General features: G+C 55.5%; 1 protein-coding gene across 8 annotated transcripts in view; it reads left to right on the top strand.

The window, feature by feature from the left end:
• OSBP2 (oxysterol binding protein 2) overlaps nucleotides 1-14,315 on the top strand; it is a 98,958-nt gene extending 84,643 nt beyond the window's left edge. For all 8 annotated transcript variants that reach the window (XM_077787106.1, XM_021537303.2, XM_021537302.2 and 5 more), the window contains 9 exons: nucleotides 323-389; nucleotides 1,362-1,529; nucleotides 4,670-4,915; nucleotides 7,054-7,174; nucleotides 8,027-8,130; nucleotides 8,401-8,496; nucleotides 8,840-9,024; nucleotides 10,857-11,077; nucleotides 11,462-14,315. In XM_077787106.1, coding sequence (XP_077643232.1) covers nucleotides 323-389; nucleotides 1,362-1,529; nucleotides 4,670-4,915; nucleotides 7,054-7,174; nucleotides 8,027-8,130; nucleotides 8,401-8,496; nucleotides 8,840-9,024; nucleotides 10,857-11,077; nucleotides 11,462-11,604 — 1,351 coding nt within the window. In that variant the 3' untranslated portion in view covers nucleotides 11,605-14,315. The remainder of the gene's footprint in view (nucleotides 1-322; nucleotides 390-1,361; nucleotides 1,530-4,669; nucleotides 4,916-7,053; nucleotides 7,175-8,026; nucleotides 8,131-8,400; nucleotides 8,497-8,839; nucleotides 9,025-10,856; nucleotides 11,078-11,461) is intronic.
• Nucleotides 14,316-16,549: the final 2,234 nt, after the last annotated feature.

Raw genomic sequence — 16,549 nt, 5'->3', positions numbered from 1 at the left:
CTGGTATTTAATGTTTGTCACATCCCACTGAGGGCAGAGCCCCACACGCTGCCCTGCAGGACAGAGCTGGGCAGGGCAGCAGAACATGTGAGAGATAAACAGAATAAACAACCTGGAAACCAGCACAGACCAATTATGGCTTCTGCTTTGGCAGCGGGGCTGACAGACAGAGACTTTCTGCAATCTCAGAACCATCAATAGCTCAGATTCCTTCCCGGCAGTGCCCTGGGGTGGTGCAGGGAGATGCTGTGGGTGGTGCTGCAGCAGCCCTGGCTGTCCCCTCCCTGCTCTGCCCTGTCCCAGCCTCTGTTCCTCCCCGCAGGCGTTCGGGCAGCAACCTGAGCGGGGCCAGCGAGGGCCACCCCGAGGACTGGAACCTGGAGGACAGCGTGAGTCCTGTGGGCTGGGTGGGAAGGGTGCTGCTGGTGGGCTGAAACCAGGGCACAGGAGATGGCTGTGAAGGGATCCTGAAACGTTTAAGGAATTTAGAGATTTTAGAGGAGCTAAGATTTTGGTTAGAGATAAGCCTTACTAGAGTTAATGAAAATAAATGAGTAAGCCTTGATGAAGTAAGGAGTTAGTAGTTAACTAATAATTGATTACTTGTCAGCACAATATTCAGTTAGCTGGGTTTATAATGAAGAATACACAAACTGACAAATAGCTCTTAGGAACATCAGACAATTGTGGCCTCCTCTGTTCTGAAACCAACTGAAGACAAGGAATGGGAGTTCTACCAAGAGTTCATTTGTCAGATTTGCATTGAAAAGGTAGAAAGATTGGAATGAGGAAGACTTCATTTACTTCCTCATTTTGGGACCCCTCCCCATGAAAGGGACACCAGCCCATTTCAAGGAACAAACCACACATGCTTAATAGCTTTTGGAGTGATTAGCATACAAAGTGAGGAATGGGATGTACCAGAATTATGAAACCTATTTGTATTTTGGGTATTCAATACTTGTATGGATAAAAAGACTCTGTAATCACCTGGAATGATCCCACACACAATAAACATACACTTTCTAACTTTAAACTGTTAGAGAGTTTTTGTCCCTCACAGTTGGATATCGGGACTAGATCAATATCCATATTTTTTTAATAAATCAATCCTCCATCTGGCTCCAGATGCTCCATGGTGGTTCCTCTGTGAGTCACAGGTCAGCAGGCATCAGCATCCTGAACATCCTCCTGAGGGCAGCAGGAAGGTGCTGGGGGACAGTTGTACCTGCATTTCCCTGGAGAACAGGCTTCCAGCAATGCTCCTCAGGTCTCTCCTGAGCTGGGGTTGCTGTTCCTGGGACATGCTGGGTCTGGTTTGGGTCCAGCTTAAACCTGAGTTCCTTCTGCTGCTTCCACAGGTCTTTGAGAGCTCAAATCAAAGCAGCTACAATGAGTCCACGGGCAAAGATCTCCTGCCAAGGAAGAGGAGAAGGACTCGCATTCCTGACAAACCCAACTACAGCCTTAACCTCTGGAGCATCATGAAGAACTGCATTGGCAAAGAGCTCTCCAAGATCCCCATGCCCGTGAGTCCGAGTGTCCTTGGCACCAGGGCTGGCACAGGGGGTGAATTTGGGCAGCCCTTGGCTGTGCAGAGGGTTTGGATTAAAGCTTGGGATGGTCCTGCCAGTGCTGTGGTGGCACAGCAGCCCCAAGCAGGGACAGGAGATTGTCACCAGGGACTGGAGTTTGTGCTGGCAACTGCTGCATGCTTACCATGGAATTGTGGAATGGTTTGGGTGGGATGGGATCCTGTGCCACCCCCATGGGCACTGTCCCAGGGTTCTCCAAACCCCATCCAACCTGGCCATGGACACTGCCAGGGATCCAGGGGCAGCCACAGCTGCTCTGGGCACCCTGTGCCAGGGCCTGCCCACCCTCACAGGGAACAATTCCTGCCCAATATCCCATCCATCCCTGCCCTCTGGCAATGGGAAGCCATTCCCTGTGTCCTGTCCCTCCATCCCTTGTCCCCAGTCCCTCTCCAGCTCTCCTGGAGCCCCTTTAGGCCCTGGAAGGGCTCTGAGCTCTCCCTGGAGCCTTCTCCTCTCCAGGTGAGCACCCCCAGCTCTCCCAGCCTGGCTGCAGCCCTGGGAGCATCTCTGTGGCTCCTCTGGACTTGCTCCAGCACATCCGTGTTCCTGGGCAAGCTGGAGCAGAAGGGGCCATTGCCTGAGTGTCCTCTGCATATGCAGCTCTTGCAGAGGCATGGAGGGAAGCAGGACACTGTGAATCCCTGGGGATTCATGGAGAAGGGACCCTGGTGCTGGTGATGTTTCCCCCACTGTGAGCCAGGACAGGACACTCAGGGCTCAGCCCCACCTGCACCAACCACGGCAGGGCTGGATTCCTCCCCAGGGGCTCAGAGAGCCTCTTTGTCCTTACAGAGAGCAGCTTTTTGGTTGAGAAGGTGCAGGGAGCAGGTTTTGGGTGCTGCTGGTTCAGTCCTGGGGGCAAAGGCTGCCTGTGATGGCCAGAAAGGTTTTGCTGGGGGCTCTGTGTGGAACAGCCCCAAAATGGGCTGCACAGAGCCACATTCATGGTCCATCCTCTGTTGGGTAAAGAGCAGGGAGTACATTCCAGAGGCTGGGATGCTGAATTGTTGTGTTCTGTCTCTTCAGAGTCTGAGTGAGAGCTCAGAGCCCTGGCTGAGAGTGATGAGCTGTCACTTCCTTGTGCTATTTCCAGCTGGGATGGACAGCCCAGCACCATCCAGTTCTGCAGCAGCAGCAGAGCAGGGCGTGATGGGCACAGGAATAAGATCAGGATGTGAAATCCCAGGAGCTGCTGCTGCCTGGAGAGAGAAATTCATACTTCTCTTATCAGTCAAATCATCCTGGGAGCTGCTGGAGTCCAAACCTGAGGGCAGTGTGGAAGAGAGGAGGTTGAGATGAAATATAAGAAAAAATTGTTCTCCATGAGGGTCTGAGGCCCTGGCACAGGTGCCCAGAGCAGCTGTGGCTGCCCCGGGATCCCTGGCAGTGCCCAAGGCCAGGCTGGACAGGGCTTGGAGCAGCCTGGGACAGTGGAAGGTGTCCCTGCCCATGGCAGGAGTGGGACTGGATGGGCTTGAAGGTCCTTTCCAGCCCAAAATATTCTGGGATTCTGTGAAACCTTGAACAATCCCACAGTCACTTTGAAATGAGAAGAAAGATCCTGCCAGAGATGCACCAGGATTCACCCCACAAGCTCAGCTGCATGTGGACATTCTTTGGGGAGATTCCTGATGAGTTAAGACTATTTTTGAGGTTCTCTGAGGTCTTCTGAGATCCATCCCCTTCCCGGGGATGTGATGGACTGACAAACCTCTTGTGCAAATAGCTGCTTGATTCTCCCTCTGAATGAACAAACCTGCAGCACTGAAAAGGAGGAAAACAGTTGCAGGAATTTGGAATTTGGGTGGATTTCATCTTCTTCCCCCATGAATGGGTTTTGCTCTCTGTTGCCTGAGCAGTGCTGAGGATGCAGCTGCTGGCTTTGTTCTCTGCATCCCTCCCGAGAATTATCCCAAGTGATTTGCTCTTTATGTGGATTTGATGCTACTCTTTCTCCCCAGCTCCCTCTTTCTCTGATGCTGTTAAGATCCCTGCCACTTGCAGGCTAAATCCCTGAGTGGAAAATCTAAAAAAAGCTAAATCCTGGAATCTGGAGTTTGTTTTTTCTACTATGAAATATTTAACTTGGCGTACATAAAGTGGTTTTTCAGCCATCTGCTCCTCTTAAAATATATTTCTTTGTTTTGAACTGAAGCTAAGAAGGCAGAAGACCTTTTGTGGCTCTGTCTTGCTTTCAATTATTTTTTTAATTTCAGTATTTTCAGATTGAAAAATAGGGGTGTTGTCATGGGGCTGGAGTCCCAGGAGCAGGGATACCCCAAAATGGGGCTTTTCCAGGTCTTCTGGGCAGCTAGGTCACCTGGCACACAGGGGTGGAGGTGATGAGGGCAGGCTGGGGAGCAGCACGCCCCTGTCCTGTGGCTGGGAGGGGGCTGATCTCATTGTTGAGGCTCATTTTGGGCTCAGGGTGATAGTAAAAGGGTTTTAAAATCACGGGGATTTAGGGTTAACAGGAAAATAAGCTTAATAGGCCCTGGAAAAAATAAATAAAATAAATACCTTAAGCACATTAAGAACTTGTACTTGCTAGAACTGCACCTGTGTAGATAGAACATGATAAATGATATAATTGTTAGATGTGATGATTGTTTAGTAATTAAATATAATTACTGTTTAATCATAAGAATAATCATGAGAAACTGTGGTCAGGGACCTAAGAAAGATCACGAGAAACTCACGTCAATGTATACAATAGAACAATATAAGTTTAATAATTAATATGTAAGTTATATAATGATAGAATATAAAATACGTTCAGCTCGAAAGCCGTGTCGGAGTCAGATTTGGGGCTGTACCCCTGATCCCAGAGCTCTCAATAAAAGCACCTGCAGATAATCATATCCTGTGATTCTGTGTGCTCCTGAACGCTAACAGGGGTGATAACCTGGGCTGATCCCTGATGATCCCACAGGGCTGTTGGCTCCTCCACACCCCTAACCTCGGCTCTGCCTGGCGCAGAGCAGGGAGCAGAGCACATATTCCCTTTCCTTTGGGCTTGGTGGTGCCTCCTGGGGGTCTCTCCTGCTTAACCCCGCCGTGTTCCCCTGCAGGTAAACTTCAACGAGCCCCTGTCCATGCTGCAGCGGCTCACGGAGGACCTGGAGTACCACGAGCTGCTGGACAAGGCAGTGAAGTGTGAGAGCTCCACGGAGCAGATGTGCTTTGTGGCCGCCTTCTCCGTGTCCTCCTACTCCACCACTGTCCACCGCACTGCAAAGCCATTCAACCCCCTCCTGGGGGAGACCTTCGAGCTGGACCGCCTGGAGGAGCTGGGCTTCCGATCCCTCTGCGAGCAGGTGAGCCTGGGGCTGCCATCCTGCTGGGGACAGCCAGCAGCACCTCCCTCAGCCTTGCGTGGGCTCCTCTCCCAGAAACGGTACGGGGACAAGGTGGTTGGTGGTGTCCCCACTCCTGGGGTGTCCAGGGAAGGACTGGATGTGGCACTCAGTGCTCTGGGCTGGGTGACAAGGTAGGGATGGGTCACAGGTTTGGCTGGATTGGCTTGGCCTTTTGTCCCCAGGTTTGGAGCAGTTGCTGCAGTGGTGCCAGGCTCTGCCACCAGCTCCTTGCAGGACACCCAGAGGTGGACAAAGCCTTCCCTGGCAGTGGGTGCCCAAACTTGTCAGACACCTGTGGAGCTCTGGCTTCAGGCAGGATGGCACCTCCTGTCAAATCCCATCCCATCCCATCCCATCCCATCCCATCCCATCCCATCCCATCCCATCCCATCCCATCTCATCCCATCCCATCCCATCCCATCCCATCCCATCCCATCCGGCCGTGCTGAACAGGCTCTGTGGTATCTCCTGGAAGTGTGACCCAAGGAAGGTCCTGCAGTAGATAATCCCCAGAATTCCTGTCTCTGCTGTCCCTGCACACCCCAGCACTGTGGGCCCAGTGTCACCCAGCTCTGCCTGTCCCCAGATGGTCCATCCCAGCCTGGGAGCCATCCCAGTGCCCGTGGCTGCAGTGAGGTGGGACACTGCCAGTAACAACCTGAGCCCTGGCCTGCCTGCCAGGGTCAGAGGTGGCTTCAAGCCTCAGCCACCCCAGCAGTGTGTCACAGGGCTGTCACAGAGCTCAGGTTGTCCCACCTCAGCAGTGTCACACCTTCACCTCCCCTTGCCTGGCAGCAATTCCTGGCCTGTCACCTGGTTTAGCCTGGAAGTGGATGATTCCTGGCCAGGATCCATCCCTTAGCCAGCTGCCACCCTCACTTTCCTGGGGTACAGTTGGAAGTCCTGGGTGGATTTCTCAGCCTCATCCCAGCTGTGGTGCCAAGCCCAGGTGTCCCCCCTGGTACCTCTGACCACATCTCTCCCAGTCCTGCCTGTCCAGTACTGCTGGACACCCCTGACTGCATCATCCCCAAACTTTGCCATCCCTGTTCTCATTCTTTCACTCCCATTTTCACCACACTTCTTCCTCCATCCCCGTTCCCTCCCAAATAAATAACCTGCCTGAAATTGCTTTCTCTGGTTGGTCCCAGTTTTGCACACAGATTTGATATTCCTGACCAATTCCAGCCTCCTTTCCCACTGCTCTGAATTTTCCTTGGTGCTGCCTGTGCTGCCCCAGCCCACCACCTTGCCCAGCCAAGCAGTGATAATCCAGTGCCTGAAATCCAGTTATCCAAATAGGATTTCCTGCTGCTGGTGCCTGGGATTTACTGGCGAGGCCCTGGCCCTGCCCGTGTGTGTAATCCTGAGCTCGGGGTGCTCAGCTGTAATTACAGCAGGGAAATCATCCCAGAGCTCTGGGGATCCGTGGGTGCCCGTGCCAGGCTGTGCCACCAGCTGAGAGCCTGCTGAGGACAGGTCCCTCCCTCTGCCTGGGATAGTCCTGCTCCTACCTTGGTTTTGGGCAGCTTTTTTTCCAGGCAGGGCGATGTGAGCACCATCCTCTAACAAGTCTCTGTCAGGATTTGGGGTGCTGTGTCCCCTTTTCCAGCACGGTGTGTGTGTGAGGGGAAAGCCAAAGCTTTGCTGTGTGTTCTGGACAACTTGTGGCCCTGTGTCCTCTGGGATTTCCCAGGTGCTGTTGTACTGGGATTACTGGGGTGCCAGCACATCCATGTTCCTCAGCCAGGATCCCAGGAAAGCAGGGCCAAGTCCTGGGGTCAGGGAAGAGCAGCCTCTCACAGCAGTGGTTGCTCAAGTGAAGATCTCATGGATCATGCTTTGAAATGAGCCTGAGCAAATCCTGGCAGGGTCCTGGTGTGACTTCCTTTGCTGCCAGGGCACCTCATGGGGGTCCCCCTGACGCCCAGGAGGAGATTGTGGTGTCCAGGAGCATCCTTAGTGCCAACGCTGATGTGGTGCCCAGGGCCTGGAGCATCCGTAGTGCTGAGCTGCTGTGGGGCTGTCCCCTCCCCGAGCACTCAGCCTGCCTCTCTGGTGGCCGTGTCCTCACGGGCTGTGTGTCCTGTCCCCAGGTGAGCCACCACCCCCCGGCAGCCGCCCACCACGTGTACTCCAGGCGAGGGTGGACGTTGTGGCAGGAGATCACCATCGCCAGCAAGTTCAGGGGCAAATACCTCTCCATCATGCCACTGGGTAGGTGATGATTCTGGAATTCCCTGGGATTGACTGGCCTTGCACTGCTCGTGCAAAACCCAGCAGTGAAAGAAAGTGCTTCCTTAGCTTTTGGCAATTCCTTAGGCTCACCTGGGGCTGTGGGAATCCCCTGGGCTCACCTGGGGTTGTGGGAACCCCCTGGACTCACCTGGGACTCAGAGAATCCCCTGGGCTCACCTGGGGCTCAGGGAATCCCCTGGGCTCACCTGGGGCTGTGGGAATCCCCTGGGCTCACCTGGGACTCAGAGAACCCCCTGGGCTCACCTGGGCTCAGCGAGTTCTACCCCAGGCAATGAAGGAGTCCAGGTTTGTGCTCCTGATCCAACAATCCAACAATAACATGTCTGCCCTGGAAGTGGAAATGATGCCAGCTGCAAAGGCACCTTTGCTTTGGAAGTACCCTGCTTGCCCTGGAATTGATTTCTCCTTCCATGATATTTAAAATAAACTTGCTGCCTGTTTTAACCCTCTCCCTGCCAGTCAAGTGCAATAAGCTGTCTCCTTCCAGCCTTTCATTTTCCTTTTGCCTGTCCCTGGGCTGGGCAGCATTCCCAGGGTGGTGCCAGTGCCTGGATCAACCAGGCAGCACATTTCTGACCTGCTTGTAGAGTGAGTACTTCTGGCAGAGAGCAGAGGGCCTGGCAGGACTTTTCCCTCCCTTCCTGGAGCAGCCAGGGAGGGGTGAATCCAGAGCCAGACCTGGCTGTGGGGGATGCAGGGAGAGAGAAGTGGAAATGATGCCAGCTGCAAAGGATGCCCTGAGGATGGGCACAGTGCTGGCTTGTTGGTGGGCTCTGGGGAACATTCCTCAGGTCATTCCTGTCTCCACAGGCGCCATCCACCTGGAGTTCCACTCCAGTGGGAATCACTATGTCTGGAGGAAAGTCACCTCCACGGTGCACAACATCATCGTGGGCAAGCTCTGGATCGACCAGGTGGGTGAGGGCACAGTTCTGCCTGGGTCTGGGGGGCTGGAGGAGCATTGCGCTCCTGGGGCAGCTGCTCCTGCCACGATGGGAAGCTGTGCTGGGATGGGAAAGGCTTCCTGGAGCCTTCCCTGGCTCTCCCCGAGGCCAGCAGGTGCTGGGGGTGGCTGGTGTGGGGGGCAGCCACTGGTGCTGCTGTGCCCAGTGGGGATTGGTACCTGCACTACAACTAACACCTCCTCTGTCTCTCCCTGCTGTGGTTCTGTGTCTTTTATCCAGTCTGGTGAAATAGAGATTGTTAACCATAAGTCCAAAGATAAATGCCAGCTGAAATTTACCCCCTACAGCTACTTCTCCAGGGATGTCCCCCGCAAGGTGAGTATCCAGCAGGGACTCTGCTCCTTCAGAGGTCACACCTGGCTCTTCCAGGCTCCCTGTACCACTGGCATGAGCCCCAGCATTGGGCTGAGGGGCTGGCCAGGCACCCCTAACGTGGGTCACCAGGGAGGGCTGGGTGGCACCTCCATGTCCCCTGGTTTGGCTCTGAGGTGCTGGAGCTGCAGCACCGACACCTGGGAGGGCTTTGGTGGGTTGGACACCCACCTGCAAGGTCAGAGCTGTCCCAGGAGGCACAGCACCACGTCCAGCTGGGCACCTGGAGGCTGTGGTGTCCCTCTGGGCATTCCCACGCGCCACCAGAGCCGTGTCCCCCTGCCAGGTGACAGGGGTGGTGAGCGACGCCGACGGCAAAGCCCACTACGTCATGTCCGGCACGTGGGATGAGAAGATGGAGTGCTCCAAGATCCTCCACAGCAGCCATGGCAGCACCAGCACCGAGGGCAAGCAGAAAACTGTCTACCAGACCCTGTCCCCAAAGGTCCTGTGGAGGAAGTACCCGCTCCCGTGAGTGCCCTGGGGTGGGATGGCACAGCAGGATCGGGGTGGGGATGGCATTTCCCAGAGCCTTGTGGAATGGGAGGCTCCTGTGCCCAGGCCTGAGGACATGTGGGGCTGAGTGGGTCCCTGGAAGGGGAAGGTGGCTGTGAGGACTCTTGTGGATGGGTTTGTGGGGGCTGGTTGGGTTTTTGGGGCAGTGGGCTCTGGAAGGGAGGGGCTGTTGGCCACTTTGCCTTGCTGGTCATCATGTCCCTGGCCATCGTGTCCCCCCAGTCACTTTGTCCCCCTGGAGACCAGTCCTCCCTTGGCCCTTGTGACCACGGCAGGGCTGGGCTCAGACCAGCCCCTGAGCCCTGGGAGCACCAGCAGACAGTCCCTGCTTTGGGGATGTTCTGTTGGGATGGGGACTCCACCACTGCCCTGGGCAGCCTGTTCCAGTGCCTGACCATCCTTTCCAGGAAGGAATTTCCCCTAATATCCAGTCTAAAACTGCTGTGCTGCAACATGAGGCCGTTTCCTCTCATCCCATCCTTGTTCCCTGGGAGCAGAGCCTGACCCACCCTGGCTGTCCCCTCCTGTCAGGGAGTTGTGCAGAGCCAGAGCCATCACACACACCTGTCAGCAGCTCAGTCCCTTTTCCAGCCACACACATCCCATGGGAAACATTCCATGCTGCCCAAATTCGCAAAGAGCCAATCTGCATTTATCCACAGGGAGGTTTTATTGAGGAACCGAGGCTTTTAGGAGAAGAATTTGTTGGGGAAACCACCCTTGTGGCTGTAGGCAGACTGGGATCACTGTCTGCAGCTTAGAAGGTCCCCCTGAGCCTCCTTTTCTCCAGGCTGAGCCCCTTCCCAGCTCCCTCAGCCTCTCCTGGGGCTCCAGCCCCTTCCCAGCTCCATTCCCTGCCCTGGACACGCTCCAGCCCCTCCAGTACTGTCGGAACTCAAAATGTCCCTCAGACATTTCTGGATGTTCCGGGTCCAGGTCAGAAGCATTTGAGACCCTGGCAGGCAGCTGGAAACAGCTGAGATTTTGGGTTTGAACCATGGAATGAGTTACCAACCTTGCAGGAAGAACAAGAAGTCACAAAAGTTTAGATATTAGAGTAGAAGTAGTCACAAAGTAAAGGGAAGAATTTTTGAGTGCTGTACAGGGGGGTTTTGGTTTTGTACATGGGGGTTGGAGGGTTTAATATGGATTTGGGATTTGGGCCTGCCCTGTCCTCCCTCTTTCTTCTTCCTCACCTCCATGTTCTTGGTGATGTTGGCACTCACAGATTGGTTTAGAGTAGAAAGGCACCATTTAATATAGGTAATAGACATTGGGGAAAACTGTAAACATGTAACACGTAATGTACCATATAAAAGATAGAAAAACACCATTTAATATAGGTAATAGGCATTGGGGAAAACTGTAACCATGTAACACGTAATGTTCCATATAAAAGACAGCAGCAGCCCTGGGTGGGAGAGAAGAAGCAGTCGGGGTCAGAGAGGATGTCAGGGTGTGTGTGTGCCTCTGCCTGAGCTGTGAGCAAACCACAGCAGCCCGAGGAGAAAATCTTTTAGATAACTCGCAATAAACTGCCTTGAGACCGAACAGCAGAGACTGCTGAGCTATATTTTGAAAGCACAGGTTGGAGGAGAGACTTTTCCACCACACGGAGCCACCCCTGACCCAGGTGAGCGCTGGCACAGGTCTCTCCTGTCAGGGAGGTCCCAGTGCTGCCCCAGCTCTGGAGGTGCCCCAGCAGTGCCAGCTCATGGATCAGTGGGTGCTGGGGGCTGTGCCTGAGTTGCCCCCAGCCCCACCCTGAGCAGGCTCTCTGCATGCAGGGAGAATGCCGAGAACATGTATTTCTTCTCGGAGCTGGCGCTGACGCTGAACGAGCCCGAGGAGCGCGTGGCGCCCACGGACAGCCGGCTGCGCCCCGACCAGCGGCTGATGGAGAGCGGCCGCTGGGACGAGGCCAACGTGGAGAAGCAGAGGCTGGAGGAGAAGCAGAGAGCCGTGCGCCGCCGCAGGGAGGCCGAGGCCGTGGAGGCCCTGGAGGAAGGTGAGGAGGAGCGTGGGGCCGGTTCAGGGTGCAGGGGTTGCACTGCCCGTGCTGCCCGTGGTTGTGGACACACCCTGCAAGGGGAGGGTGGCTCTGGGGCACCCTTGTGGGGGCTGGTTGGGTTTTTGGGGCGGTGGGTTCTGGAAGGGAGGGGCTGTTGGCCGCTTTGCCTTGCTGGTCATCATGTCCCTGGCCATCGTGTCCCACCAGTCACTGTCTCCCTGGAGACTAGTCCTCCCTTGGTCCTCGTGACCACAGCAGGGCTGGGCTCAGACCAGCCCCTGAGCCCTGGGAGCACCAGCAGACAGTCCCTGCTCTTCTGGGAGCTGTGGGTTGGGGGTTGCAGGCACAGAAGCCCCCCTGACCCCCGTTCTGCCCGGCCAGGGAAGGACTACGAGGGGTACATCCCGCTGTGGTTCGAGCGCAAGGTGGACGCCGTCACCGGGGAGCTGATCTGCGTCTACAAGGGCGGCTACTGGGAGGCCAAGGACAAGCAGGACTGGAGCGTGTGCCCCGACATCTTCTGAGCCCCCCAGAGCTCCAGGGCCACCCATGGGACAGCGGCACAGCCCGAGGGACAGCGAGGACACGCCGGCAGCGTCCCGCCGGGCCGACAGAGTCAATACCTGCAGAGATCCAAACAGGGATTCCAAACCTATTTTTTTATGCACTAATAAATAGCATCATTTTTTTTTTTTTTTTTTTAAAAGATGGCTTTTCCAGTGACTGCTTAGGAATGAGGACACGTGGAGCCGGGTTGGGTTTAGGATTTCATTGCTGTCAGGAGTTGCTGCCTATGTCCTCCAGCGCCTTGGCTCCGGTGGCCGAGACGTCGACTTCCAAAGATGCCCAGGGTGTGGGAATGCCGTGCTTGTGTGAGCTCTTCTCTTTGCCATTTTTTTTCTTCTTTTGGGACCCCATTTCTCTGTGGACTTTATGGAATTATTTTTTTAAAAAACAAATCCTGCTCCTGGTTCAGGTTTCATTCAAAGACAGACACAAACAACTCCGCTTGGAAAACTGTCCCCAGGAGCTGTGGCACATGATCCCAGAGGCTCTTGGTGGTTCCACAGTGCACAGTCATCCCAGTAACACTAAGTAGGATATTTCAGCTGGTGACTTTGTGGTTTTTGACCTGGTTTTTGTTTTTTCCAAGAGCGTCGGAGGTGCTTCCCCACAGTCTGATGTGTTCAGGCAAAGCTTGAGCCTGTCTTTATTGTGTGGGAGTGCATTGAGTGAAGTTTGCTTTGGTTTTCCTGCAACCACATCCGAAGGGGGAAATGGCCTCAGCGAGGCTGGGAATGCCAGGCCGATGCAGTGAAGAGTTTTTGTCCCAGTGATGCTCCTGGCTCCGTGTCCCTGCTCTGTCTCCCTGCACATGAGGGCTGGATCTCAATTCCAGCTTTTCCATCAGTGTCTCCCTGCTGAGCTGTGCCTGAGGCTGGGTGGGAGAGGAGGGAAGAGCTGCCATGGGGAGAGGAGGGGAGAGGTGCTGTGATGCTGCTGGGATGGAGCCTTGGTCCTGCATTTCAGCCAGACAGGCCTGGCCACGGGCTGAGGCTGGAGGGTCTCTACATCCCAGCAGCCGCTCCCAGCTCCTGTTCCTCCCCTCCCTCATCCTGGGCTCTCCCTGCAGCAGCTCCAGTTTATCAGGGCTGGGAACCCCTCGCCCCCCTCACCCCTCCTGGGTGCCATCTCCCTGCCTGGCCCTGGATGCACTGGGAGGAGCGGAGCGAGCACTGCTGGTGACAGGTGAGGACTGGGAGCACCGAGGGGAAGCAGGAGGTGGCAGCATCCCAAAGATGGGATCTGCTGGGCCAGGAAGCAGCAGGAACACCTGGAGGCCTGCCCTGGCCCTGCTGGATCCCATTTTTGCTGTCTCCTTCTCTGGCTCTCCATCATGTCACACTGACCCTGCCTCCGGGGCCGCCCTGAGCCCGGCCCGTCACACCCACGTGAAGTTAATTAGCAATAACGAACCTGAGGCAATGGTAACTGGAATATCCAGGCTTGCACACGGGACACTTATGCAATCAGGGTCCTCATCCATCAGTCTCCTCCTGATCAGCTTCCAGCACTTCCATCCCTGGGATCCCCACGGTGTACAGTCCCCACGGCCCTGACGGCGTCACCATGCTGTGGGCAGCCCCCACTGCTCTCAGTGCACCCTTTAATCTTATTTATTTGCTTCTAATTTATACATATATATATATATATATAAATATATATAAAATTATTTTGCTTAAATTTCTATGGTACACAAAAGATGAAAAATGATGAAGACAGAAGTGTCTGTCTGAGTTTTTACAGCACGAGTACGATTCCCCTCGGCTCATCCCTGAGCTTGTGGTGACAGAATGATTCCCATGGCAGGGAAGCAATGGTTTGCTCCAAAGCTGGATCCTGTGGCATGGAAAAGGTGTTCCAGAGACATTCCCATCTGGAAACGATGGGTTGGGGTTAGAGGAGCGGCACTAGGGATTCCTGCGGGTGGGATGCTCCAAGTGTCCCGAGAGTTGCAGCAGCTGCTCTGGAATGTTCACTCCTTCCTGGAGCTTTGCCCTGGCTCGGGAAAGCTGATGTGAAATGCTGCAGCCTGGGATTCGGCCGGTGAGAGCTGCCCGTGTGTCCTGCCCGGGAGAGGGAGGATGTCCCCGCTGGTCCCTGGTGCCCCGAAGTGTCCCGGGGGATTTGTCCCCCTCGAGGCCTGAGCCGGGCCCGCAGGACGGCTGGAATGGAGCTTTCAGAATGCCTTATTTGCCTTTTTGCTGTGTCAATGCAAGCGCCACCCGGCAGCTGGGGGCAGGAGAAGCTCCAGCACAGGCTGGGCCGGGCTGGGCCGGGCTGTTCCCGGGCGGAGCAGAGCAGGGAGCGGGATCTGCTCCCCAGTGCTGGCACCGAGGGGTCCCTCTGCTGTGCCCCATCGCCTCCTCCATCTGGGAACCCCCTTCACAGACCTGCACAGCTCCACGGAGCCTGGGGGAGCACGAGGAGCACCCCAACCCAGAAATCCCCTGGATTTTAGGCTAATGGAAAAAATTGCTCCATCTTCCAGAAATCATCAGCAGCACTTAGCCAGAGCACCATCTCCTGGTCCTTCTGTTCCTCCTCGAGGATTTTAATGTCATTCCACTGTAAATGCTGTTGAATGTACTTTCTTTTTGAACAATAATATATTGTGAGTGATCCTTCTTCTCCTACACGGAAATAAAACTTGGATTCGGGAGTTTTAAAAGCCGTGGTGCTGAGATGGTCACTGGCTCCCCAGGGCTGCAGGTCCTGGAGGAGCTCTGGGTGTGGGAGGAGACACGGACACGGGGTGGAGGACAGGGAGGCATCCTGGAAGGTGGCACAGGAAGGAAAAGATCCAGGGAATGCTGCTCAAAGGAGGAGGTTGCCCAAAGGACAGGGAGGTCTGGGGATATGATAGCTCAGGGACGGAGAAGGATCTGGGGGAGAAGTTGCCAAGGGGAGGAGATGGTGCAGGGAGGGTGGTTTGAGGGGCAGGAGGGAGGCTCTCTGTGAAAAACGCCAATCACTTGGTTTTTAAAATTTTACAAGTTTAATAATAATAAAGTGGTTATAAAAATAACAATACAATTAGAGCAATAAAGTTTAGAGTTAGGACAATTACAAGACAATAAAAAGGCAAATAATTACGGATGTCTGGATGCTCTTGGACACTGAGTCATGAAAAGCATGACTTGTGAACAAAGGAATCACCCTTAAACCAATACACTTGTTGCATATTCATACACCTTCATGGTTATGCATACATTCTGTTCTAAACAAGAAACTCTCTCTGTTGTATGTCAACTGTTTCCTTTAACCCCCTGGCATCTTCGAGTCTGAGCAAGGCCTGAAGAAATTGCTTCTTCTGATAAGAAGCCATAAATTCCTCTCCTTTGGAATATTTAGGTGTTTCTCAAAGCGAGTGTCTCATCCCTAAAAAAACTTCCCCCACATACACAGTCTCTATTTTATCATTATGTTGTAACCTAAAACTACACTTAACACACTACGTAAGAGAATTAATACAGCGTAACTTTCTAACATTACACATACAATATTCATTGTAACATTTGCAAAAAGCCAATCATAAAATATGCATTCTTCACATTGTCCAAGGCAGGAGGTGCAGGGAAGCAGGAGAATGGAAAGAGATTATCTGGGAGCAACAGCTTGAAGAAGGAGAAGGAGAAGGAGAAGGAGGAGGAGGAGAAGGAGAAGGAGAAGGAGAAGGAGAAGGAGAAGGAGAAGGAGAAGGAGAAGGAGAAGGAGAAGGAGAAGGAGAAGGAGAAGGAGAAGGAGAAGGAGAAGGAGGGCAGGGTTTGCCCCGGGAGGGAGATGGGCTGGGAGGGATCATGGGGTGGAGATGTCCCAGGGGAGCCTGGCGAGGAGGAGGAGGAGGAGGAGGAACAGCAAAGGGGCTCAGGGGAGGGTGCCCAGGCACGGAGGCTCCAGGGGATGGTGGGGAGGAGCTGGCCCGGGGCAGCGGGAGGAGGGTCCGGGCAGGGGCGGCGGAGGCGGGTGGGGAACCCGGGCAGGCTGAGACCGGTCCTGCGGGATGTTGCCAGGAGACAGGGACACACAGCCTTGCCCGTCCCGTCCTGCCTCCTCTCTGCCGGCCCCAGGTGAGTCGGGGCTGCGGCGGGGGCACCCCGGCACTGGGGGGACCCGGCACTGGGGGGACCCGGCACTGGGGGCACCCCGGCACTGGGACCCTCCCCGTGCGCCCGGGGGGCTCCGGGGCTGGGCAGGGCGGTGGCCCCGGGCACCTGCAGCTCCCGAGTGCAGCTCCAGTGCCGCTGTCCCGGGTTTAAGGAAAAGCAGCCCCCGGCCCCCAGCACCCGCTGGCACCGCAGCTCCGGGGGCGGCCGGGCCGGGCCGGGCCGGGCTGTGTCGGTCTCAGCACCCCCAGTGAGCCCTGGCCCAGCACATCTGGCCCAGCACATCAGGCCCGGCACATCTGGCCCGGCACAGCTGGCCCGGCACGGACTTGCCCATCGCCCCCAGCGTGCAGCGGTTCGGGATCCCTGGGTGGTTCCCGCCCCGCCTGGCCCCGCCGAGAACCCCCCTGGGGATTTCTGGCCCAACCCCGAGGCCTCTGGGACCCTCAGCGCTTCTCTCCTCCTCTCTGCAGCCCTGGAGCCCAAATCCTGGATTTGGACCCCTTTGCAGGGCTCAGATGTGGGGGGCAGATGCAGCAGCACCCTGGGGTGCTCCTGCCCTGTCCCCGCGGTGAGCACATCTGGCAGTGCCCCGTTCCCGTTTCCATCCCCGTTCTGCTCCTGCAGCACCAGGTGTGGCTGTGCTGAGCGCTGCTGGCAGCGGGAGCGGGGCCATCCTCCCCGGCAGAGTCCGGGCATGGCCGGTGAGTGGGGACGGGACTCTCTGGGGCTTTCTCAGCTCTGCTGGGGTCCCCAACCCCCTCTGCCAGTTCTCCTGCACAGCAATGCCTGGGAATGGTGA

Source organism: Lonchura striata, chromosome 18 (assembly GCF_046129695.1).
Source record: "Lonchura striata isolate bLonStr1 chromosome 18, bLonStr1.mat, whole genome shotgun sequence".
Lineage (NCBI taxonomy): Eukaryota > Metazoa > Chordata > Aves > Passeriformes > Estrildidae > Lonchura > Lonchura striata.
Note: the sequence above shows the minus strand (reverse complement) of the source record. Positions and strands in the feature narration are given on the sequence as shown.